Source organism: Cryptotermes secundus, unplaced genomic scaffold (genome assembly GCF_002891405.2).
Source record: "Cryptotermes secundus unplaced genomic scaffold, Csec_1.0 scaffold516, whole genome shotgun sequence".
NCBI classification, from domain to species: Eukaryota; Metazoa; Arthropoda; class Insecta; order Blattodea; family Kalotermitidae; genus Cryptotermes; species Cryptotermes secundus.
In genome coordinates, this window is record NW_019745084.1 from 21137 (window position 1) to 48010 (window position 26874).

The window sequence follows — 26874 nt, forward strand, 5'->3', positions numbered from 1 at the left end:
CCTAACCCAGTGGCAGGCTGCAGCATGGTATCGGTCCCTGGCATCAATTATGCCAGGCCCTGTCTTATAAAAAAGAATTTACCAGGCTGTGGTCTCAGAAAAGTTGAGAACCACTGCCCTAACCTACATGCATTGTTATACTTTAACCAGTCAAACAATCATTTGCTTTTTTCTTTTTGGGCTGTTGGTCTATATAGCTCCGTTGTGTGGGGTTCAGAAACCTTCATTTGCAGAGATATGCCTCTTTTCCAGTGCAATGAATGTCACTGGATTAGTACGAGTGTTCTTTAGTTTTATGAAATAGAATACAGCAAACAGAAAATCGGGCAAATTTTTGTTTTGGGGGCCTGAAGTGAAGTGCAATGTGGAGGGAAAATATGATTCATAACACATGATATTGGTTAAAATTTAACATTGTATGTATGGGAATTTGGCCAGAACCAAATAAAAGGTTGATAAGGCTGTGAAAAAAAAAAAAAATCTGTGAGCACAGAATTGAAGAAGCTTCACTGTACAGGCTTAATGTTACTACTACAGCAGTCTGCTTGCTGAACTGTTGTTTGTGTGTAAAGGAAGGTAGTTTTGTTTGTATTCTGGTAAAAAAAGTTAAAGAAGCTGTAACTAAATATTTTATGTGAGTTACAGGGACAGGATACTCAGAGCACATTACAGTCTGAGACTTGTTGCAGAATGACAACAGCATGAAAGTAAGACATGTTTTAAGATCTGTGATGGTGTGTCAGTGAACTGAAATGTGTTGATCATTATCCATAATTTAATTTTATTTAAAAAGCATAACATTTTGAAAGCTGATTTCACTTCCATCATCAGTAAAATTGTTAAAACTACTCTGTTGGGTCCATTACATTAGGCTGATCTCACTTTCTGGTTGGAGGATGCATAACTGCATATCCTTCTACATCATCAACATGCATGTATGAGGTCTGAATATCTTAAAACTTAATAATTTATTAAAATAAATAAGTTTTGGCTGAATTTATGTTTAAGATTTTTTTGTACTTATCCCAGTTTCTGTAAGGGTGCATTTATGCCCTGTATCATGAATTTCATGGTTATATTTTATTATTTCCATCATGTGAAATTCTATAAACCAAAATATTAACATAAATGTATACTGTATTTACATTCAAAATCCAGATTACTTTCAACATTATTCTAGATATTGTTGTGTCTGTGGTATCTTTTATGGTGTATCATCATTGGATATTGACAAAGGCCATTACATCATTAGAAAGTTACTATAATGTTTTCAGCTCATGATGGGAAGCAAAAAACACAGGATTTTCTTCTGTAAGGTTGCCTGCTCAGCATATGACATATATTCAGAACTTTTGGCAAGAGCACATTAAATTTTTACTTTGAGTAGACAGTCTTACAGCAGGAAAGTCCTTATGTTCAAAAAGATCTCTGGTGTGGTGATTTTGGTTGTCATTGTATGAAGTAGGATCTAACAAGTTCTGATGATGATATAACAGTGTTTCACTATCTGATGATGAAGTGCCCTGCAGAGATGTTTTAGTCATCAAATTTTATGTAAACTGATATCACTATGTGCCATCTTTGTATGAGATGTATGATTGCTGTGGGAAAGTTGGTTAAAATATGAGGAATATATTGAATAATTTAAAGTTTGGTTGCTATGGAAAGCAAATGACTCATGAAGTACTCTTATTGAATTTTAGTTTGTATTCAAACAGTCCATCACAGATGCATTTTTCTTTAATGACCTTTGAATGAGGGGTCAAACGTTACTCCGTGGTTGGATGCTGTTTTCTGAGTATGGACGTTTATGTTCATTCTCTGTACATTCATGTGGTATTAGTTGTAGACAAAGCAGAGCTCTGATTTCTGCCTGGTTCATGCTGATTTGTTGCTTTACATACTCTTCAACCCTGAAGATAGAGGCAACATGTTCCTTGAAAAATCAGTTGACTTTCAACGGACTACACAGAGTAATATTGTAAGATAATGATTTAGTACCACATATTTTGTTCAGTTGTAGAGTGTGCTAATAGCATCTTCTTTATTAAAACCGTCACAACACAACTATATCAAAGTCAGTGCCTAGTTTTGGCCCTGCTACATGTTTCGGCTATTAAAAGCCATCATCAGACAAATACATGGCCAACATATATACAGCCACTGAACTGCAGTACTAATAAAATTGGATACAATAATATTAATTATATTAAAATACTTGGCATAAAAATGCAATGAATTAGTTTATATAAAACAAAATATATAGTATAAAACAAGAATAAAATTCTTCAATTGATGCTTTACATCATTGAGTCAGTCGTTGGTTTTTGTGGTTTTATTGCATTCCCACGGACAAATTGGAGTATTCTATGTTTTGTGTATATATATAATAAACTGTTATTGGAGGCTTGTGATGTAGCTGTAGTAATATTAATGTTAATTATTTAGTCGGTGCCTCATCTTAGAAAGTATTGTCCGTTCTATAGGGAATGAAAAAAATGCTAATAGCATCTTATACACTTAATTGGGTTTCTGGACTTTGTCATGACAGGACACTGGTCATGTGAACTGGACCATCGATACAGCATGAAGAAGGACTTCTTCAAGGTGGAGACAAAATAGACGTGTCTCTTGCTCGTTGTATTGTAAGGAGGTGTATGCTACATGTTTCGACCTTTACCCAGGTCACATAAAATAAATTCACAGAATTACTGGGTTTTTGGACGTGTTCCATCATCTGGAATTCAGGAAATAGAAAACACGACATTTCGGAAACTGGATCTGTTTCCGTCTTCAGGTAAGGAAGGAAGACACCTACTCAGTTGGGCCCCTTAGAAAGATCTAATCCCAATCACTGGACTGGTTGCAGTTTCTTCAATTTGTGCTGCTCCATTCAGTAAGATGTGTTCAACTCAGGCTAATAACAATTTTTGGAAATCGCGGTTGCCAGTTTCCTTGGGGTGCCTTTGCCCTAATACAAGTAGAAAACTAGATCAGATACGAGTGCCTCTCAACACAATGGATGTCTTAGTTGCTTCTCCTGCCCCCTCTCATCTGTCGGAAACTAAACAGGCATAAGCTACCAGTAGTCAACAAAACGATGTCTCAGACGAACATACTGTGCACACGGAAGATGCCCCATTCTTTCTGATTTAATGTCGAATGGTAGGCATGGCCTAATTTGAGGTACCATGTGGGCATTTCCTTGTGGGAACTATCTGACAGAAAAAAAACAATTCACAATTTAAGAGTAAGAACCGGTCAAAAGCAGAATTTATTTACTGCCACCGCATTCCAATGTGCCCTCTCCCCACCCCTTGAACCCAGTGGTAGTCCATCACTTTGATGTGCAAGGTCACTCCACTTGCCCAGTCTACATCAATGATCACTGCTGCAGCAATTGCTTCTAGAGTCTTTTGGGAGTAACATCTGCCTATCGAAATGCTGCTCAACTTGTACTACATGATCGCCAGTCCCCCCTGCCGCTCCGTTATGCTGCTTTCAAAACCGCTTGGACTGGAACTGAACTTCAAGCATGTTGATGTGCTGAAGAAAGAACACTTGGAACTCGACTTCTTAAAGGTACGTGGGAAACTTTGTAAACGTGTTCGTTATTTTGATTCGTAAGTTAGGCATATTCTTACGCCAGCAATTTAGTCACGACTAATGGCACAATTTTATTGTTTAGAGTTGACTGATGATGGCCGAAAGACCGACATTTCAATAAACTTCAATATTGGAGACAAAATCTGTGGTCAATGGATATGCTGTATATTATACATTAGTATTCATTATTGACTATGAAGAATGCCGTCTTCTGGGATGTGGCGCCACATAGATATTGTGTTAACCGACGTTTCGGAGGAATGTATCACCTCCATCTCTAGGGTATAAGAAATCCGCGAGCGAAGAGCCAGCGTGAGCAGGTGCTCTTACACATCCCAGAAGACTCATTCTTCATAGTCACCGCCGTGAAAACCTGGAATCCTACGTTATTGATTACTTGTTACATTTTGAACTTTGTCACAGGTTATCGGTAAACTCAGAGGCAAAGGACTGCACAATGAGAAAATCAGGGTTCTATTTGCGACAAGTGAAGATATTTTCCTCTTCGCCATAGTTTCCAGGCTGGCTTTGTATGCCACACGGAGACCAATTTGCTGGGGTTAAAGCGACTGGGGGGGGGGAATCTAACCACTGACCTTTATCTACTGACAAGGTTAAGAATTCGCAAAGCCATACTTCCAGTCCCCAGTACCTTGGTTCAGTGGTTTACAAAATGAGGGCGCCAGGGGGCGCTGGATGTGGGCCCCTCCGAGACCGTTTTCCGCTTCGGTTTAGACCAGATATTGGGAAATTGGTATCACTTCATGAAGCCCATCCATCGAACTTTATCCTTTGCCGTAATATTCCGTTAATAAACATATAAAAACCTATGTTTAACATTTTTCAATTGCCCATTTCCGTCAAGCTGGAACCAAGTACCACATAAGTAAAGCAAAAGTAAAGCTATCCGTGTAACAGGCCGTCGAGGCCCATAGTGTTGTGAGACGTTGAGGTTGAGCCAAGTCACCTCAAACCCCAGCAGTTAGGTGGGACCAGTCCTTAACAATTTGCAGTTTATCTTTACCCAGGAATAACCGCTGGCGCCCAACATACCCATTCAATTAATTCCCGATCCTGCCAATATTCTGGCAGGAACAATGTACTAATTACCTCCGAACCTATTACATTCTACAAATACGTGATATTCTGGCCGTCAACAAACTATAAAAATAAACCAGTCTAATTGTTTGCATTGGTTTTATCTAATATTAACAGCTATATATGTCGGTCGGGCAGGCGGTAGCGTAGTTGATTGAAGCACTGTGCTATATAAGTCGATAGGGCGCGGGTTTGATTCCCGATGAAATCATTTGATTTTTCAATTGATGTAATCTTTCCAACCGCACTATGGCCCTGGGGTCGACTCAACCTCTAACAGAAATGAGTACCAGGAATCTTCTTGAGGGTAAAGGGCGGCCGGCGCGTAAGGCTGACTACCTTACCGCCATCTGTAAGCCGACTGTCTAGAAAGTGTGGGCGCCTCGACGTCTCAAAGCCCCATGGTCCTTCACGGCCTATTACAGGGATAACTTTAGCTTATATATTTTGGTCCGTATTTAGGACCATCTTCAGGAAGTTTCATTAAATACGTCTCACGTTATTGAGATGTCCTAATATGGATCCATATTAGTATTAATTATGTTTATCGTGGTATATGTAATTATTAATAAATTATAAAAAATATGTTAAATTTTAAAAGTTCTCTCGTCGTTACTACGTAAAATTCTGTGTTGTTTGACACGCGATATGGGTGCTGTTTATCTTCTGGGGCCGCTGTTATGTTTTTATGTGTTCGGTAATATTCACGAATGCCATTCGTTTTTCAGTCTTTTATGCCTGATTCTTTGTGTCTTCTTGAATATGACGTTGTGGTTGAGTTTTTTCTCCCTTTAGAGTGTGTTATGTGCCTGTCATGGTAGCCGAGGTGGCTAAGGCATGAACTATCTTCCCTCGCTCGGATTCCGGGATCGTGGGTTCGAATCGCACACCAGACATGGATGTCTGGTATGTGTATTTCTTTATTCTCTGTTTGTGTAGTCCTGTGTTTAGGTAGAGGCCTTGCGACGAGCTGATCACTCATCCAGGGAGTCCTACCGTCTGTAAAATGAACACGAAACTGAAAAATCAGAGGCCAGGGGGCTGTAGAGCCAGTTAAAGAAGAAGAGTGTGTTGTGTGCTTATTGTATGGAGGTTTGTTTTCGAGTTTTTCCTCTTCCTGATTTCAATGTAAGCGATTGGTAGCTCGAATATAGCGAATAATTTCCATGTGTTTAATGCACTTTGCTTAGTAGCTTCCACTTTATTCCATTTTAGGTCGGCTTCAGCGTGTAGTCCTGGCAATTTTACTACTTTTTCAAGCGCAATCTTCTTGTCATTAATAATAATCGCCCACTCCTATTCTATTCGAGGTCTCATATTCCTAAATATAAACAATTTATATTTTTCAGGAGCTAATTATAATCCGCTGCTATTGAGATATCTACTTAACTCTATGGCTGAGTTTTCCGGCTTAGGTGGGGCTTCATCTGGACTTGTATCTATAGTGTAAATAGCCACGTTGTCTGCAAATTCGAACACTTTGCGTATTCCTTTAACGCTTTTATCCAGAGACGCCATGTAAATATTACACACCAGCGGACTTAAAGACACTTCCTTGAGGCGCGCCGTAACTTTTCTGTTGACGTCAGTAGTGTCTGATCAGATGCTAAGTTATCTTTCTGAAGTAACGTTTTAGCATTAGCTTTGAGCTTGTCATTTCTGCTAGTTTTTCAATTAAGTTATATTTATCAGTACATTATCGTACGCTGCTTTCATGTCCAGAAAAACAGCTCTAACTATTTTGATTTTTTCAAAGGCATTTGCTATGTCAGAATACACCAGTGACAGGCTATCCAGGCAGGATTTATTTTCCCGGAATCCAAACTGTAGGTTAGGTAACTTTTCGTGGTGGTCTAGCCAACAACTTATTGTGCAGTTTATTTTTAAATTTTTCCCCATCCGCTTTTGAGATGAATGTTGTGTATTGTTTCCATTCATTGGGGAAATCTGCAGTCTGTAGCCTCTAATATCGATGCAACTAGTGACATTTGGCCTTGTCCATAAGTACTCGCTAACATATGCGCCGAACATACATAATGCCAAAATACCGACAGAATTCCATTATAGCTGTTACTCTTCTATATAAAACAATATTTTGCATTCTATTCTCCGAATAGTTTCGTGTATGGTTGTTTAAATTGCCATTTAATTATTAAATAAATATCTTTGATTCATTTATTTCGTGATAAGCCGTTGTAACCTCAGTCAATCTTTTGTCGAGCCCCGTCGCATTGTATTTTAAAATCAGTTTATACGAAGACAGTCGGCTCCTTTCCTCACGGTGTCTAGTAATCACTGCTCTGCGCCGTTTTTCTTTCCGGCAGTGGAAAAGTCTGTGAGACATCATCATCATCAGTAATCTGTCAGACGACAGGTCCACAGTCTCTTCCGAAACAATTGCTCCACTTAATGCCATCTAGAGCTTTCTCCTTCAAATGACAGTATCGTCTTCTCGTCACTTCTATCCGCCCCTCTATCTTTCCTTCAATAGCTTCTTTTAGAAGGCAGTTTCTGCGTAAAACATGACCAATCCAATTAGCCTTCCGTTTTCTTATTTCATGTAGGATATTCCTCTGCTCACTGACTGTCTGTGAGACACGTCTTATATTTTCATTTCTATGTCGGTATTCCCTTGTGAGCCCCTTCATTGCTGGTAGAAATTTAATTTCTGAATCCTGTAAATTAATGCAGTTCTTTGATATAGGAATCCGAATTTTGCACCCATAAAGTAAAAAAGACACTTCCACCATCTTATGAAATTTCAGTAGCGTAGCATAGCGTAGTTTTCGTCCCTTCGTGTCAGGCGTGTTGTTCCACGCCTGTTTTGGAATCTCCGAGGTTTATTTTTCGTGTCGTAATTAACAACCTAGAAATTCAAAATTTGAAAACTTCCCGAAAGCTTGATCATTAAATATAATTTTCAATCAAACAGGATATTATCCTCTGAATGCCTTAGATTTGTGTTGAAATTTTAAGGGCGTCCTTTACAAAAAAAAATGATTGGAAATAATATTTCGCAATGTAATGACCTAAGTTCACAACGGCTTTCTTTACAGCTTATTGTGCTCACTTGCGACCGGTTTTTAAACGGCATTTCAGCAAAATACAAAATTTATTGGCCAAAACGAACAGAATACATGTTTAAATGTCATAATATTGTATAACATGGGATTAAACAAAATCTGCGAAACGGTTGATGGAATACTGTGTATATACTGTATATATATATATATATATATTAGGTATTTTAACCATTTTCACGAAATGTAGTATGAGCGTTATGTGGAGACCGATCCAATCTGAGGAATGTGCCTCCTGAGTTTTCAGGGTAGATGGTGTGCCACGTTTCTTCGAAACGTCGGTAACCACGTTACACGGCATCACATCTCATGAAACAGGAGATATTAATGACTGCGGTATTGTATCCTCCGGCCTTGCCCTCTGCATTGCTCTGAACCTCTAGCAGCCGAACAGTAGCGGACACAGCATTGTTACTGATTGAGCTGTTGGCAGTGACCGCACTGTCAGACTATTGGTCAGTAATTTCAACACAGTGAGTAGATGGCAGCATAATGTAACCCCCAACCACGGAATAAACCTAAATGGTACGGTGGCCTTGTCACCAACCAATAGCACTGCTCATCTGTCCTTTACTCATCTCTGGTATGAATAGTGGGGTAGTTGATTTTGAACGTATTAAACGTTTTAAATGGTGTGAGCGGTGTGAGTACAGGCAAATGTTATGTCATTGATTGATTTCGGTTCGTAGTTAGTGCCCTTCTTCACGTAATTAGTTACATAATTAGTAATGAACTAGGTAAGTTCACTGAATGTGTGTTCTCGAGGGAGTACATACGAAGTTTCATACTGCGTCTCATATGATCGGCTATTATTATTTTGTAATTGGGATAAACTTCAAAATGCTTGGCATATACTTCGACTTTCGAACTTTCATACTGCCCATAGCTTTTGTAATGCTACCTCCTATGGAGAAGGTTAGACGGCGCGAAATTTAAATCATTCAGAGAATGTATGTAATTATATGATTGAAATTTGAAGACTTTTTGGAGAGAGTACATTAATGCTTTGGTAATTCCTCTAGCTGGGGACTCTTGGAATACTGCAGACGGATGTTGACGAAGAGTTTGGTAACGACAGTAGAGTCGGCTGACACCACTTGTAGGTGCAGTGGGCGAAGCAACCATCATCCTTACTGATCTTTACTCCCTCAGCCAGTTATACAGTTTAGGTTATGATCTTGGTTAGAGTTTCTGTATGCTATACCAGAATTCGCTAATTCGTTTCCTACAATTTCAGGTAATGTAACAACATGCTTTTCAAACTTCTTACAGTTACTGTATTGACAATCTCTACTGCCAACATTTTGTAGCAGTCATGCATTAAGTACACCACCTGTCACCATATTCTGAAGGTATTATTATTATTATTATTACTATTATCAGATTATTTCAAATTCCTGTGGCCAAACTTAGGAGGTTGTTGGGATCATTTGCAGAAAAAATATAAAGAAGCAGTTGTCTGTTTCACTACCACCATTTTCGGGTTATGACATCTCAAACTTTGCCTCTTTTTTTTTTGGTATGGTCATGTGTTTGAGCCTTCATAACTTCACAAGATGGGACTTATGCTGCATTCTGTTATGTCTCGCATTACTACACAGGGCACTGTATTGATAACAGCAGAATTGAAATGGCATGATTGACTAATGCAGAGTGTGAAGATAATTCATCAGGTTGCACTCGTGTGAAACGGGCCTCTCTCAGGGTGCAGTTTGACAAACACTACATGAGAACAGCTGTTCCTTTTCTTGTGCCACTTGCACAAGGGCTCCAGCCAAGGAACAATAATCTTTGCCTCCGGTTCCATTAGTGGCTTTGCTTAGAGCTGTAGAAGAACTTGATTACCTGAGGCAGGCATTGTGGACTGATAAGGCAGCATTCACAAGACTGGAGTAAACACTCCACAACCTGTAGGAGGGGGCACTGATGAATCCTTGTGCAAATTGACTCTGTTTCTTCAAAGATTTGGCTTCAGTGTTTGGACTCAGATTATAGGCAATTACTGAATTGGAGCATATCTGACAGTGAATTGTCTCAATAGAATTCAGTATGCCAAGTTCCTTCAAAGACCACTTCCCCTCTTATTTGAGAATGTAACTCTTAATAATGGGGAGGGTGTGTGGTTTCTGCACAGTGGTGCTCCATCCCACTTTTCATGCCAAGAGCAGAATTGGTAGAGCAGTAGTTTTCCATATACATGGAACAACCATGGGGATACAGTTGTCTGGCATCCATTTTCTCATGATCTGATCCCACTTCATTTTATTTTTGCCAATATGTATCAAAGAAATCATTTATGCCATGAAGTACAGCATTGTGTAGATGTGGTCAAACACATGATGGTAGCCGCAACACAACTAGTCAAATGGTTCATAATAAGGAATCTCAGTGTCACTGTGAAGTGGATGACTGAGCTGGAGGACCTAACTTCAGCAGTTCTTGTAAAGAAATATGTAGTGCGTCCCCACTGCACAGATGTGTGATAAACGTAATGTAAAACTCAAGCTCAAAAGAGATGATAACCTCAGAATCTTTGCTTTTCATTCATTATAATTAAAGATAACAAATGGAGGTATTAAGTCCAGATAACTGCATGTATACATGAGTAGACAGTTATATAATTTTCTTAAGGTTGACTTCGAGAGTATACTACAAACAACTTGAAGCGTATAAATAAAATAAAACATACATACACACATAAATATATACTTACACTCCAGGTTCGATTCCCAGTAACATCATTGGATTTTTCAGTTGACCTAATCCTACCAGCCGGAATATGTCCCTGGGGTTGACTCAGCCTCTGACACAAATGAATAACAGGAATCTTCGTGGAGGGTAAAGAGTGTCCAACGCATAAGGCTGACAGCCTCACTGCCATCTATGAGCCGATTGTCTAGAAAATGTGGGAGCCTCAGTGTCTCTCAACCCCATGAGCCTTCACAGCCTGTTACAAGGATAGCTTTACCTTACCGTAATTTTCTTAAGAATTGATGAAATATCATAACTCGACTAGAATGATTAATTAAAAGTGATAAATGTGCATTTTTGCTTCAAATTATCTTCAGAACAATTTCCCAAATTTTGGCCATAGGAATTTAAGCTCTCCTGCATACTTTTCTATTGAATCATAGAATTATTTTTTAGAAGTAATATTAATTTATTTTTGATGGGGTAGTTGTTTCTAATTTGTTTTGTGGAAGGGAGGTGTTATTGATTAAATATCAAACCCCTCCCTTGCAAATTAACTCCATGAAGGTGGCAGTTTCTCAGTACCCTTTCAGATTTACCAGAATGGCATATGCTACACCAGGTGTGGCTAGTATGAAATACCTGTTTTTATGAAGACTAATGTTTTGTGGAATGTGATTTCATGCAGTTTGGTAGATAGATACCAACATTTCGGATAGGTAACAGGCTCTTTCAAAACATTGATATGTAGCTACGAGAATGCATGATGGCATGTCCCAGAAGCCAGTGGTCTTCATACTTACCATCATGAGAACCTCAAGAGTCAGAGTATTTTGTATTTTTCTGAAACAGTCTTTTACCTGTAGTACATAGTTTGCAAGTATTTGAAAACAAAGTGTGCGTGACAATGTTCTGATCTAAACGAGATGAATTAATTTGGGATCTGAAGACATGAACTTCCTAAGTAATACAAGTTTTTTAGTATTCCTAGGCAAGTTAAATTCAGTAGGTTATGATGGGCTAGGAATGTAGCTTGTATGGGAGAAAGGAGAAATTCGTATACAAATTTTTGGGATGATAACTTAAAGAAGGCCGCGAAAGAAATGGCAGGATTGTATTAAAATGGATCTTGGAGATGGAATTTGACCAAATATGAACTGATCCGATATAATTTGTATTAGTGTTATTGAAGTTTCTGTTACATGAAGAAGATCCTCATCATTTGGAGAGGTTGTATAATGACAGCAATTATCAGTGACAGAATGTTCTGATTGTATGATATTTTAAGGTCTAACAAGCTGGAAGGTAGTGGGTTTGATTCCTGATGAGGTCATTGGGTTCTTTCAATTGATCTAATCCTTTCAGCCGCACTATGAGCCTGGGGTTGACTCAGCCTGTAACATAAATGAGTACCAGGAATCTCCCTGGGTGTAAAGGGCGGCTGACGCATAAGGCTGACAGCCTCACTGCCATTTGTGAGCTGATTGTTTAGAAAATGTGGGAGCCTCGATGTCTCACAACCCTATGGATCTCCACAGCCCATTACAAGAATTGTTTTTTTTTTTTAACCAGAAGACATAGAAGTCTTGAAATTTTTCATAGGCATATACATCTAAATATGGATAATAACTTATGGGAATAGTACTATTACTGTATGTAAATGTTACTTGTGGTCTGCCTCCTCAATAGCTGAGCAGTGACAGTATAGCATATAAGTATAGGATTGGATTCTTTAGTTTATTTTGTATCACCATTTTAATACCCGTGTAAGATTTGTCAGGGACTGGAATTCATGCAGTTGCAGAGAGAGAAAAGTCTGTCCTTAGGAGATAAGAATTTATGCAAGTAAATACACCAAAATAGAGTTAGAGAGCAATAAGGTACATTTTCTGTCAAACAGGATCGCAGTAAAACACGCTGATGCAAAAAATGAGAAAGAAAGGTAGAGTTTTACGTGAACGTCCTCCCCATGATCAGCCGACAGCCAGGGACTTAAGGTCCAGAAAGGAACACATTACTCCCCATCAGATTCGATCTGGAATCCTTAAGGATGAATCTTTACCTACTGAGCGGAGTCTGCAGAGTAAGTAATGCAGGGGAAGTGTGAGATTGGCCTTAAAATGTAAGAATTACCTATAGTTATAAGCTGTCAGAGTTGGTCCCAGTGTAACAAGTGTAAGTTACCTGTTTATTTTTGGCCAGTTAAAGGATATGTTGATGCAGACAATTCAGTAGAATTCCACTGTAAAGTTAGCTTCCTGTAAAGAAAATTCTAAGATGTTTCTTACCTTTCTATATACAGAATATGCATACAAAATTCATTTAAGGATTTAATGAAACTTTCAGTGTTGGTATAAGAAACATAATACAATTTCACATTACCACTGGTATCCTGTAACAACAGTTGTGTGTGTGTTGTTGTTGTTGTTGTTGTTGTTGTTGTTGTTGTTGGGTTCCCTCCCCCTCAAAGTATGCATGTGGAAGTCTGGACATAGGTTGTGTCTTTCTGTCTATGTCAGCTCCTAAATCACAAAACAGATTTTGATTAAATTCAGCTAGCTGGAATGTTTAAGGGGCAGGCATAAAATGGTGATTGAAACTGATTATGCTGTAAGCAGATGTGTTTTCATGTGGCACTGAATTAATGGTGGCTTCTTAAATAACCCATGACATCCTATTGGAGTTGACAATCCCGGTCTTCTGAAGATCTTTCTGGATTATAAACCAGGGCCAGATTGTGGCACAAGGCATTTCCTACCTGTACAGTTTGTGACCCACGTTCCTTATTGATTCCTATAAATGTAGTTGTCCATAAACTTCAAATGACTTCCCTCTTCTTGCTTTTGCATTATTTGGATGGCTGCTGATTAGATGATGAAACTGAAAAGTGCTCAGGATGCACAAAGAAGTGAAATTTCTTCTATGTATTCATGAAACTGCCAGTTTAAGCAGGTAAGCCACAGGGGCAATATTAAGCAGAGGAACTGCCTGTCACATAATGAGACTGTCTGACTGGATGGATATTTGGAAATTATAATATGAAGACCTCTGAGGGTTCCACACAGTTTCATTGTAATTAGCCAGTTCATTCAAAAGTTACTGGAAGCACCAACCTATGGCATTACAGAAAAGAGCTAAGTTTAAAACTGGTCAAAAAATGAGATAAGTGCATCACAAAATTCGGCTTGTTAAGGGGTTCAATGCAAACCAAGTTATGTCTTAAAGCACAGTATTTTCCATTCAGTGGCGCATGAAATACAGAATTAAGTACGTTACTGGATAAACATCTAAAGCTGTCTTTTCTGCAAAATGACGTTTGATGACCTAATCCTCTTTTCCATAGCACCACAATTATGTCATGCGACTTTTGGTGGTTTAAATGAGAACCAACCTCCTGGCAGCTGCATACTTCACTGTAAATTTTATGAGTGGGTCCAATAGACTTAATGTACCCACAAAAATCAGCAGTTAATAGTATTTTGTGGCAGTACTGCAGTAAAGATATTTTTCATGAGTTTCAAATGTTGCAATTTTTCCAGTAATGACTGCATATTTAATACTTGCTAATTTCCTTTTACTCTGTGTCTGCAGCTGATAAAAGCATGGTTCACCATTTGGATTCTGTGGCAGCATCCGCAGAGCACATTAGGCCACGGCGCTTGCTGGATGAATACACAGATGTGTCGAGCATTGCAATGACATCTGGATGGACAGAGTATCTGGATCGGACTTACCACCTTCATTCGGCCAATAAAAGGTATGTATGCTGAATCGACATAATTTCCGATGTCCATTGCACCTCTTGAGGGAAAGCAAAAGTCCCAACCCTATGTTGTTATTTTTTAATGTCACATGTTATTTGCAATTATACTGTCATGTATGAGGGGTAGCATGACTAATAATTGTGGGTTCTAGAGTTGATAATTGGATTTATTGGACATCTCTATTACAGTTACACTTGATTACAACAGTTCACACATTTAACTCCTCCTTGATAACAAATCTCTCGCTGTATTTCTTCTGGTTCTCGGACTGGTCTCTAGTTTTCTACTGCTCAGTAGATCTCTCCAGTATGACTCCTTCCCTGTTTGACAAATACTGCTCCTTTCATGACCTGGTGCGGACCGCAGACAGAACACCAGGTCTTACTGTTCCTCTGTTATTCTGCGTATCCATTGCCATGGTAATGTGTTGCTGCGGGAACAGTGTTTACCTAGCTGTTGCCTAGCAACAGATGACTGTGTTGTGCTTCTGTAACTGCACACTTCTAGCTTTCAGGCATCATGTCACAATACTATACGTAAATGAGTGAAATTTATCAAAATTGTGGAAGCTATTGTCAAAAAAAAACACGTAAATGACACATTCGTTAATAAATTGCGTTTCTTTTTCATGGTAGTCAGGCTTCAGTATCTGGTGGTAGTTCTCTTATTGAACAAAGCGGAAAGTTGGAAGAAATGTTGAAGTCACCTAATAAACAACCACACTTTCTACGTCAACGTAAGAATGTTGTACAGAAGGATGTTGGTGCTGCAGTGTTTGGGGTAAGTTCATAACTTGAGGCTTCCATGAGAGAAGGAAATTGTTAGAGATAGTACATGTATGGACATGTGCACAAGAGTGGGACAAGTAGCACCACACAAATTACATGCATCAGTACATATTATTATGTAAAGCATCTTTGTGTATGTGCCATCATCAGGTAATGACATACTAGATTATATTTTCAACACATGATGATGGCCACAATCTCCATACTGCAGATTTTGTGCGACACCCAGGAGCTTTCTTCCACAAGGTTGTCTCCTCAAGGTGTGCCATACCCTCAATGATGTTTTAGGCAAAGTACAGTGGTCATTAATTTTAACATGAAACTAGTGCAGAATCCTGATGCTTTGCACATGAGTTGCTTTGCAGTGTGAAAAGTGTACTTCAGTTTGCAAGATGTGTCAGAGTTGTCTTGTAGCTAATCAGGACTGCTGACTGTTGTAGTACAAATGTGTCATGGCATATGCTAGCAAATTATGAAACTGTTTATAGCTGTTCATACTGCAGGCAGTCAGATGTATACCAGTAAATAGGGTTATCATTTTGGACGTTGTCCATTGTCTGTTTTGAAGTACAGCATTTCAAAAACTAGATCTCTACCCTAAATAAAGTTTGAGGGAAATTGGGGCCTCTGGACCCAATGATCAAGACTAGCTCTTTCTGATGGGTCCAACTGAGCAGGAACTTTTCGTCCCTTGAAAATGGAAACAGTTTCAGATCCTGTAGTGGTGTATTTAAAATAAATCTTGATGATAAACACTGTCCAGAAGTAATGTTTATTGTGACACGTTATCGTCATTAACATTCAGATTTTGCTGATGTAACTACTGTCGGTCTGACAGTAAGGCAACCATCAGATTTATGAAGATGATGGGATGTAAAATTACATTGTATCTTCAAAATAAAATCATGTTGGATGGGTTATATTCTTCAACATAAAAATATTGTCATTAATATGCTATTATCACTGACCATGTTCAAACAGGCCTGATCACAGTGGCCACATGGTCGAAGGCATGAAGTCTTCGCCCGCTTGAACACTGGGGTCATGGGTTCGAATCCCTCTTGAGGTATGGATGTCTGTGTGTGTTTATTCCGTGTTTGTGTTCTGTGTGTAGGTAGCAGCCTTGCAAGGGGCTGATGCCCCATTCAAGGAGTCCTTCAACTATTTATAGGATTAAGAAACTGAAAAAGTGGCCAAGGGCCAAAGGGCTATAGAGCCATAGAAAGAAAGAAAAATATTCACACAGAAAAACATGGTACGTTTTGCTATGTAGTACACTTTGGTAAGATGGTAGGTTATTTTAAAGTGAGACGCGGCATTTAAAGCATCCTGTTCTGATCACTAAGTTAAGGTCAACATTAATTTTGCAGCAGAACTGTGGGACAAATTAAATAGGTCAGCAGTAGTTTTGGTGTCTTCTGCTTTTTCTTGTAAACGTTGCATGATGAAAAGGCTTGGAAATGTTAGGCCCATTCAATCCTGTAGAGGACCTATTACAATCACTCTTTTCATTTTCTGTACACATGTAACAACATGAGAACTTATGAATGGATTTTTGTTGGGTACTTCATTGCAATTTTTTGGCCCATCACTGAACAGGTTAATCTTGAGGTAACACGTTAGACGCATATTCAGGAGGTTCCTGTTTTGAATCTTGTCCAGTTTTTCCCAGTCCCTACAGTCAAATGTCAGGATAGGATAAATGATATAAACTCCGTCTCAAGTGCAAACAATATATTTTGTGTCTTTGATCTTGCTCCCTACACTACATGTTTCGGCCTCAGACGGCCATCATCAGGTGTATAACACCTGTGCAACAGGATGCTTAAATATAATATTGTCAGGATAGCCCTTTGATTAGACTATGATGACATCCTACCAAATTTTGTTCAGATTCATCATCCTACCATCTGATGCTGTATGGTCTCAGTTCTGAAAGTGGCATCAAATTGGCTATGGAAGAAGAATTATTGATCCATTCCAATTTTGGTTAAACTCAGACAGCAGTGATGGGCACTTTACATGAAAACGTGAACATGTTTTTGCACCTAACTTGATGTTAACTCATGCATAACTTGATGAATATTTATAATAGCAAGAAGACATGGTACCCTGTACAAAACACAATACAATATACACAAGACTTTATCACTGTCACACACATCAGATAAGAAGATGGAACATATGTCATTTAATACGCGGAAAACCACCATGCGATATGTGCACATAATTAAAAAAATGCAGACTCCCAGAAAACCCCTCTGTTCCGTGATACATCATCATAGACTGTCAGAAATTTTAATTCAGTTTTACGTTTTTAACTCCCAGCTGAGTTATGAGTTTTACATTTTAATACATTAAAACCTGCATTAAACGGAAATCTGTCTTAAATGGAAATATTTTCAGGTCCCTTGACTTTGGGGCTGAAAAAGATGTTAAATAACGGAAACTGTCTAACGCGGACAACGGAAATCAAAATAAGCCTTTATACGGAAAATTTCCAGTCTTCCGGAATGCATCGTTTAGAATAATTTTGGCATCCTATACATTCTACAGAATTTTGTTTTCCCTAACTCTTTAAAATAAGCTTCTAAGGGTACTGCACTACCTGCACTGAGATTCAGCAGAATTGTTTTCCCCTTCTGGAAATTGTATTCAGTAAGGGCTCTAGGCCTACAGTTTTACTTTAGTCTAGCAGTTGTCATCATGGCTACAAAGACAAGAGTGAGACCATTGAGAATGGGAAGCTAAATTGCCATCCATAATCGGGGATATGAACCTGAAAACGGTGATGAGACTGGACTGTTTTTCTGTGTGCTTCCGAATAAATGGCTATGTCCGAAAGGTGAAAAATGTTTGGGAGGAAAACTGTGCAAAGAAAGATTGACTGTTTTTCTGTGTGGTTTTATGTCAGATGAAATGGAGAAAACCTTAGTGATGGCAAGGCAGCAAAGCCTAGATGCTTCTGAAACATGGACACATGTCCGAAAGGTGAAAAATGTTTGGGAGGAAAACTGTGCAAAGAAAGATTGACTGTTTTTCTGTGTGGTTTTATGTCAGATGAAATGGAGAAAACCTTAGTGATGGCAAGGCAGCAAAGCCTAGATGCTTCTGAAACATGGACACATGTCCGAAAGGTGAAAAATGTTTGGGAGGAAAACTGTGCAAAGAAAGATTGACTGTTTTTCTGTGTGGTTTTATGTCAGATGAAATGGAGAAAACCTTAGTGATGGCAAGGCAGCAAAGCCTAGATGCTTCTGAAACATGGACATACAGAAACTTCCCGTTGAGTGGAGATCCAACAAAAAGGCATGGATGACGTCACAGATCATGGAGGAATGGTTAACGGCCTTCAATGGTAGAATGAAAACGCAAAACCGGCATGTTTTGTTGTTGGATAACGCAACATGCCACCCCCATATCGAACTTTCTAACGTGCGACTTGCTTGGTTCCTTCCAAACACCACTAGTGTTCCTCAACCAATGGATCAGGGCATCATTCGGAATGTTAAGGTCCACTATCGTAAATGACTATATTAATGCAATCTTTGCTCGTCAATATAGATTCTACATCATCCGCCTCTGAACTTGCAAGAACTGTCGGTCCTAGATGCGGTTATTTGGATAAGTCAAGCAGTAAAGAAGTTGTTACCAGAATCTGTGACAAAGTGTTTCGAAAAAGCAGGATTTTCTACGGTAGAAGTTACTCCTAGTGTAGAAAATGAGAATGACTAGAAGGACTTACAACATTGCATGAATGAAGCTGCTTTCAGTAACTGCAATGCTGAGGACTACATCAACATAGACAAAGATGTACAAACAGAACCAGACACAATGGATATCGATGTATTAGTTGAGAATTTTAGAGATTATCGAAAAGGAAGAGAGGAGGAGGAGGAGGAAGAGGAAGAGGAAGAGGAAGAAGAGGAAAATGACATTGTGATAGAAGAAGAAAAGTGTAGAGTGAAGACTTGTCAGGATGCTGCCAACAATTTAAAGGTACTGCAGGAGTTTGCCATGCAACGGAATGATTCAGACATGCTTACTCTACTTTCTCAAGCTAAAGTGTTTGTGGAAAGTCAGGCAGCCAAGAGAGTAAACTGCGTCCAAAAAAGTCTGCCGAGTTCTGGTAAAATTATAAAAATTGAGTACTGCAATTTTTTCCTGTTCAGTGTAATGTTTGTACATGTTCAATGATTATAACGTGAATAAATTAATGAGCATGTTGTTTTGTTTTGTCTCAAATACGTTTATGTCCTGGTTTAGTTATTATAGTATACCTTGATTAAACGGAAACCTGGCTTCAGCGGAAATTTTTTCTGGTCCCTTGAGATTCCGTTGTAAGACAGGTTTTACTGTACTAATATTCAAATTTATAATGAAACAGAAATCTTAATGAAATTTATATATTTGTTTATTATGAATTTGTTGTGTTGACAGTTGTGTAACAGTACTGTATAGTACTATATATTTGGAACAAAAGCTGCGGAGAGAGAGATGTAACATGTATTTCAAGCTGAGTAACAATTTTTCTCTGTGTCTTGCAGTTTTCAAGATAATAAACAAAAAAGAGAAAACATGCTAGAGTAGGTATGTTATGTGTATATTTGCTAAGCTGTTGATTAATGTAAATGTTCTACAGAACTTCTTGTTTACATCAATGTTTGACATTTTTTATTGGTCACACATGGGGCATAATAGCTAAATCACTGGAAGTGCATATGGTTGCGTATAACCTATGTTTTGTATATATATAAATCTGTGTGTTCTAATAATATGGATTTTTCTTTCATTAAGGCTGCATTCACCAGTCCCAAAGCCCAGATTTCAGCTGTGTCCCTATCACAGCCGAAGAGAGTTGGTGAAATTTCTGTGGAAGGTCTTGAAGAGACTAGTCCTATACTTAGTCGACCATTCAAGAGGAGAAGAAATGTGAAAGCAAACCCATCTGCTTTTGAAGAAGCTTTTAAAGATTTTATTCTCTCTCAAACAGATTCTACGCATGCTGTCACAGACAGGTAATCTCATGATGGGAAAATTGTTATACATTGTGTTGCTACTTTGACAGTTGTCACCCAATTACAGAATGTTGCACTGTACCAGATATATTGAATAATGTGCACACGTTAAAAATTGTTACCCACTAGCCTTGAATTAGATTGGCAACATTGTCTAGAACAGTGGTTCTCAAATATTCTGAGTCTGTAGAGTCTCTAGCAACACATTGCACACTCGAGGACACCCTGATTTCTCCACATTTAAATTATGTGTTTATCAACTTTACTGATTCAAATAAAATTATTTATTGCTTATACCACTTTAAAAGATATTCAGTGCATGGTACATTGTACCTCAGTCTCTTAATGGCAAAAATGGCTGAGTCACCAGTGTGTAAAGATATGCAATTTCTAGTGCAAAATTTTTGTATGCCATTATTCCAGATAAACAGATTTTGTAAAACATTAAAAAAAGTTATTGAAGTAGTTTTCCTTCTAAGTTATATTATAAGTTATATTAGGAAGGTAACATAAAAAAAAACAAAGGTAAAGTTGTTCCTGTAACAGGCCATGGGAGCCCATAGGGTTATGAGACATCGAGGCTCCAACGTTTTCTAGACGATCAGCTTACAGATGGCTTGAAGGTCTCAGTCTTACACGCTGGCCGTCCTTTACCCCCAGGAAGATTCCTGGTGTTAATTTCTGTTAAAAGCTGAGTTGACCCCAGGGCCATAGTGTGGCTGGAAGAATTAGTTCAATTGAAAAATCCAATGACCTCATTGGGAATGAGCTTGTAGCTTCCAGCTTGTAGCATAGTGGGAAAATATTGCAGAAGTTGAAGTGTTTTTTCAAGGCCAAGTGACAACCACCATTAGTGCAGGAACTCAGCTGAATCATACATAATGATACACAGGATTTATCTTGGGATAAAAGAAGGACTGTAACAATGATACACAAGCGCACTTCATATTTCATGTTATAATTGCATCTTATCTTATTGATAACTTGGGGCATGCGGTAGCATAGTTGGTTGAGGTACTATGCTACAAGGCAGAAGGTCATGGGTTCAATTCCCAATGAGGTCATTGGATTTTTCAATTTTCATAATCCTTCCAGCCGCCCTGTGGCCCTGGGGTGGACTCATCCTCTAACAGAAATTAGTACCAGGAATCTTCCTGTGGGGGGGGGGGGTAAAAGGCGACCGGCGTGTAAGGCTGAAAACCTCACTGCCATCTGTGAGCCAGTTGTCTAGAAAATATGGAAGCCTCGATGTCTCACAGCCTGTTACAAGGATAGCTTTACCTTTTTTTGCCTTGTTACCTTATTGATGGCTTAATTAGACTGCTAATTACCATGGAACCTCCTCTTGAGGTTTCTTTTGCAGGCAGTGAACACTAAACTGAGGAAAAATCTTAAAAGTAAATGAAATTTTACTTCAGAGTTGCTAATTTGAACTCACTGAAAGTTAGTGTTAAACAAGTTAAATCTTAAATTATGGAAGATCTCTGTAAATGCAGATCATTGTTCTGTGAATAATCTTTAACCAGTACATGGGACAGCCTAAGCAAATGTAAAGTTGTGATATACAGCGTTTTCACTGTCAGATCATGTACATTCATTCTCACAAGTAGCATGTATTTAGTTCTTAATATTTTTCTATGTGCAGTTTAAATCTTTACAGACTTGAAGAATCGAGGCAAATGAGTGCAGTTTTATCAACGCTATCACTTCAGAGTAAAAAGTCAGTAAATGAACATGTTGATACAATGGAACAAGAGATTAATAAAAGACACTCTGAGTTGGCGACCCAGCAAAGGCAAACAAAGGATACAAGGTTGTCTGTCCAAGCAATTCAGAATAACAGGTCAAGAAATGAACACGTTGATATACTGGAACAAGAGTCAGACACTCCATCAAGATCAGCATCGTTTAATAAAAGGCACTCTGAGATGGCTAGCCCCTCAAGGCAAACAAAGGATATAAATATGTCAGCTCAAGCACTAAAGAATAAGAAGTCTAAAAAGAAACACATTGATACACTGGAACAAGAATCAGACACCCCATCAAGAGCAGCATCGTTTAATAAAAGACACTCTGGGTTGGCTGGGCCCTCAAGGCAAGCAAAGGATGTAAAGTTGTCTGCCCAAGCAATTCAGAATAAAAAGTCAAGAAATGAACACGTTGATACAGTAGAACAAGAGTCAGACACTCCATCAAGATCAGCATCATTTAATAAAAGACACTCTGAGTTGGCTGGGCCCTCAAGGCAAACAAAGGATGCAGAGTTGTCTGCCCAAGCAATTCAGAATAAAAAGTCAAGAAATGAACACGTTGATACAGTGGAACAAGAGTCAGACACTCCATCAAGATCAGCATCATTTAATAAAAGACACTCTGAGTTGGCTGGGCCCTCAAGGCAAACAAAGGATGCAAAGTTGTCTGCCCAAGCAATTCAGAATAAAAAGTCAAGAAATGAACACGTTGATACAGTGGAACAAGAGTCAGACACTCCATCAAGATCAGCATCATTTAATGAAAGGCACTCTGAGATGGCTAGCCCCTCAAGGCAAACAAAGGATGAAGAGTTGTCTGCCCAAGCAATTCAGAATAAAAAGTCAAGAAATGAACACGTTGATACAGTGGAACAAGAGTCAGACACCCCATCAAGATCAGCATCATTTATTGAAAGGCACTCTGAGATGGCTAGCCCCCCAAGGCAAACAAAGAATACAAATATGTCAGCTCAAGCACTAAAGAATAAGAAGTCAAAAAAGGAACATGTTGATACACTGGAACAAGAGTCAGACACCCCATCAAGATCAGCATCGTTTAATGAAAGGCACTCTGAGTTGGCTGGGCCCTCAAGGCAAGCAAAGGATGCAAAGTTGTCTGCCCAAGCAATTCAGAATAAAAAGTCAAGAAATGAACACGTTGATACAGTGGAACAACAGTCAGACACCCCATCAGGATCAGTTTCATTTAATAAAAGACACCCTGAGTTGAAGTCCATGGTTATACTAAGTGGCCCCTCAAGTCATTCTGGAGAGAAGGAATGGAGAAAAATGCATAACTCTGGCAAACAGAGGCAGAGCACTTCCAACAGAAGTATGAAGCCACAAAATGTTCCTTGGTTCCGTCAGTGGCAGGAGACAGCAGCAGCTTCTGGAAAAACATGTGCTTTTAACCTGCTCCCCAGGGAAGAGAGGAGTGCAAAACTGGAAGAATTAGTAACTGAAATTAAGAGAAAACAGGATGAGACACTGAAAGTAGACCTGATGAAGAGCCCTTTTATCAGCAAACCTGATGAACCAGAAAATATGAAAGTAATTCTGCCTGTAAATAAAAAGAAAGTCAGTCTGAAACCATCGCGTCCAGATTTGCTAGTGAATGGAAAACCATACAGGCCTCGTCTCAGACGTCCCAAATCATGGGCTACTCCAAGACTTTATAAACTCATCATTCCAAAGTGTGAAAAGAAATATGGGCTTCTGAAAGCCCATTGCAAAGCAGAAGAATTTGTTATATTTTTATGTGAAAAGGTATGTAATACATGTCGTTGTTAGTATAACTGTTACAGTCATCACTATTATTGGAACACAGAGGTTTATCACTGTGATCACAGAAGCATACTATTAGCCCCTATCGTAAGCCAGCTCAGTCCAATTCACATCTTTTCCATCTGTGTCCAGACCAGCTCTGGGGCCAATCCAGCCTCTGTCAGTGGATACCAGAGGCTCTTTCCCTGGAGCTAAATTGGCAGTGACATTAAGCTGACAACTCACCTCCATCTGGTGCCTAGGTCAAGAAAGATGGATCTATACCTCCACTCCCCCCATGCCTTCATAGCTTAATGCATAACTAATTAAAGACGGGGACAACTTAACTTTTTTTTTTTAAAGAGAGTGTTCTAAAATCTCATTTACATGTATATGGGTTCCACTTTTATTTCAAAGTTTCATTTTTCGAATAAGAGTAGGAAACACAGAAAGAATGACATTTATCTTCTTTTAGTCCATAGGACTCAATTCAGACTCCATTAATTTGTACAGTCATATTGTATCCTTAAATAAGTTTGCACAAATTGAGAAGTCAGATGAACATGTTGTAACCGCAGTGCAAGTGAATGTTATAAAAACAAATTTTGATGCAGTTTCTTCTTAAAGTACACACAGTTTCTTTGTAGAAGGAAGAAACCTTTTTGTGATATTCACAGTAGCGTGTGAGACACTGAGACAGCATTTATTATCAACATAATTGTAGATTTGACTCCACGGAACATATTTCATGTTCTTTCTCAACATTATTCAGCTGTTGGTGGAAGTCAGTCTTATACTGCCAGCAATTTATGGACATATTTGACAAAGGCAGTTCCCTGTTTCTTGATGTGACTAGCATCAGACGTACTTGTTTTTATCTGTTTGTTCAGATGGGACACAATCAGATTACAGGCCCACATTAGAGAAGTTTCCTGTGTTCTTTTACCTTCACTTGATGAGATGCGAGGCCTTATTTAATATACTGAGAGTTCCCCATTAGTGACAGCAAAAGTAGCCATGCAATGTAGATGAAAACTCTGACCAGGTATGGCAAATGAGAAGCACTGGTTAGGTGCATCCACATTTAGTGGATGATGAAAATATCGAAGTCTGATGTTTTATGTGGGAAAATGGTGTGCTTCCTGAGCTTGTACTTGGTGCCAGTGAGTGGCATGTGTGGGTATAATATAGTAATGTGATATAACTGTTGACATATACAGGGTATCCCAGGAGGAATGTGCCAAACTTCAGGAGGGTGTTCCTTATGTTATAGAATGCCGATATAATCCAAAACACCTGTGTCCAAAGTTGAACGGTTACGGAGATAATGGCCCGAGAAAAGTGTGGTCTTCTGGTGAGTTCACGCACTGTACCTGTCAGCTGGCATGTCTTATCTACATTTGTCCTTGAGTGTGGTGATGGCAGCTCACGTTAGCCCCATGCACTCTCATACCAAAATGCGCAGTCAACAATGTTACGTCGGCGCTTGCCATTCATGTGTCATGTATAGTGCTTGGAACTCTTAACAACAACTTTGACATGGCGTGCGAGTTTTTTGTAGTTCAATTTAATGGCTTCATGTCACTCACAAGTTAGTTTGATGTTACGTACATTATTAACATTACAGAAACCACATATTCCTGCCAGTTTTAATGTGTATTTTGTAATCAACAAGTGTGTAACACCGGTCAAAGTTTCACGCTTCTCTGGCCATTATCTCCGTAACCGTTCAACTTTGGACATAGGTGTTTTGGGTTATATCAGCATACTTTAACATAAGGAACACCCTCCTGAAGTTTGGCACATTCCTCCTGGGACACCCTGTATACACTCAAGTGCCAAAAGTCATGGGATAGCAGTATGTAAATTTACTGATAGGCATGTTCTTGTATTGGAGTGATAATTTCACATGTCATCATGGGCCGTCCCCTTGTATGCATATTGTTTATTCCTTGAAATATTTGCTTTCAGGTATCCACTGTGATAAGGCGCAAGAAATACGAGAAGTATAAGGGTGTTTTGGAAGAAATTAAAAGAGCACTTTATGAACTTGGAGTAATAAATTGTCTCATGGAGTATTTTGTATTCATTGAGGACTATCTTCCTTTTGAATATAGAATTAAGGCCATACCATGCCTCAGAGCATATGGACAACGCACTGGACCACCGTTGACCCCAGGTGTTGACTTGTTCGCTGATCTGGGTTATTAAGAGAGTTAAATGTAACCTATGTTTAAAAAATAATTCATGTTTTTATACTCTTGATTTTGTATGTTTCATCTGTAATATCTACTATAATGAATAAATAATAAAATTTTTGAAAACAATTTAAAAAATCCAGACATTTGTGAAAATTGATTACCAATATGAATCCTGTTTCTGGATGTTGACCCTCATAACCTAGGCTGTCCAGAATGTTGGCGATGACCCAGAAACAGGATTCAATTTTAAAGAAATTTGGCTTAATACAGAGTTAAAGAACTACTTCAAATTAAATTGGTGTGTCCTCATGTCTCATCACCTCCAGCAAGAAGAGGAATTTGAGTGAAAGGTCACAAGAGTCTTCTGAAATAAGGACCAGAAGAAGGAAAATATCAGGTTGCAGTGGAAATAAAGTGAATTTCACTTAAGAGGTTCCTGTTCAAAGCATTTTCTCACTTAATAAATTCAAATTATTTGGACCCAAAAATGCTCCCATAAGGCTAACATATTTTTAATCTACTTAATATACGAGTATTTCCCACATAAAAATCGCCATTGCAGTGCTATAAAACTAACACATTGCCCTCTTCATGCCTTTTTCAGCAGTTACTGTCTTCCAAGCTGACTTGTTCATTACACTACACTGGAAAAACAGGCAGACACATTAGTTGTACGGCTTTGCTAACGTGAATACAATCTCAGAGAGGGTCTTGTAGAAAACCCAAACCTGGCCCAACATGCCTATGAAGAAGGACACAGGTTACTTTGGGATGAAACTAGGATCTTGGAAAACAAAAGTAACAGCAAGCGCTGGAAATCAAGGAATTGGCCTGTGAAGTGTGTTTAAGTACAGTCAGCCAACCGAGTTTGGAAATTTCTCCAATATAGATTCGCATTAGCTAGGAGGCTGGCAACTTATAAGGAGGGTAAGTGTAAACTGACAAACTCTTTATGGGTACCAAAAGAATTTTAGTTCTTGAGTTCAGTGTTTGTGCCACAGATGGTGATAGCAGTAGGCGGGGTATTGTAAAACATAGAAACTTAGATTTTTTTCTCTGCATCATTGCTTCTGGATGTGGTTGTTGGGTTTGTTTGATGCATTTGTTTTCACT

The 26874-nt window shown here is 38.7% G+C and overlaps 2 protein-coding genes across 2 annotated transcripts; both read left to right on the forward strand.

The window, feature by feature from the left end:
* The first annotated feature begins 8358 nt into the window (after window positions 1-8358).
* LOC111874904 (synaptonemal complex protein 1) lies at window positions 8359-25874 on the forward strand. Its single transcript, XM_023870768.2, has 8 exons — window positions 8359-8521; window positions 9022-9136; window positions 12376-12558; window positions 14067-14232; window positions 14875-15019; window positions 19825-20045; window positions 21706-23563; window positions 25532-25874. The coding sequence occupies exons 3-8, from the start codon at window positions 12396-12398 to the stop codon at window positions 25769-25771; spliced, it is 2793 nt and encodes a 930-aa protein (XP_023726536.1). The 5' UTR covers window positions 8359-8521; window positions 9022-9136; window positions 12376-12395; the 3' UTR covers window positions 25772-25874.
* LOC117283126 lies at window positions 17855-19234 on the forward strand. The gene is made up of 2 exons (XM_033755650.1): window positions 17855-17872; window positions 18019-19234. The coding sequence occupies exon 2, from the start codon at window positions 18781-18783 to the stop codon at window positions 19222-19224; it is 444 nt and encodes a 147-aa protein (XP_033611541.1). The 5' UTR covers window positions 17855-17872; window positions 18019-18780; the 3' UTR covers window positions 19225-19234.
* Window positions 25875-26874: the final 1000 nt, after the last annotated feature.

Bases quoted from the DNA above. Each gene is read 5' to 3' on its own strand.
- LOC111874904 (XM_023870768.2), top strand. From the start codon at position 12,396: ATGCAAAAAATGAGAAAGAAAGGTAGAGTTTTACGTGAACGTCCTCCC. The intron at 14,233-14,874 runs GTATGTATGCTG...TTTTCATGGTAG, and splicing joins CTTCATTCGGCCAATAAAAG to TCAGGCTTCAGTATCTGGTG. The intron at 20,046-21,705 runs GTAATCTCATGA...AAATCTTTACAG, and splicing joins ACGCATGCTGTCACAGACAG to ACTTGAAGAATCGAGGCAAA.
- LOC117283126 (XM_033755650.1), top strand. From the start codon at position 18,781: ATGAATGAAGCTGCTTTCAGTAACTGCAATGCTGAGGACTACATCAAC.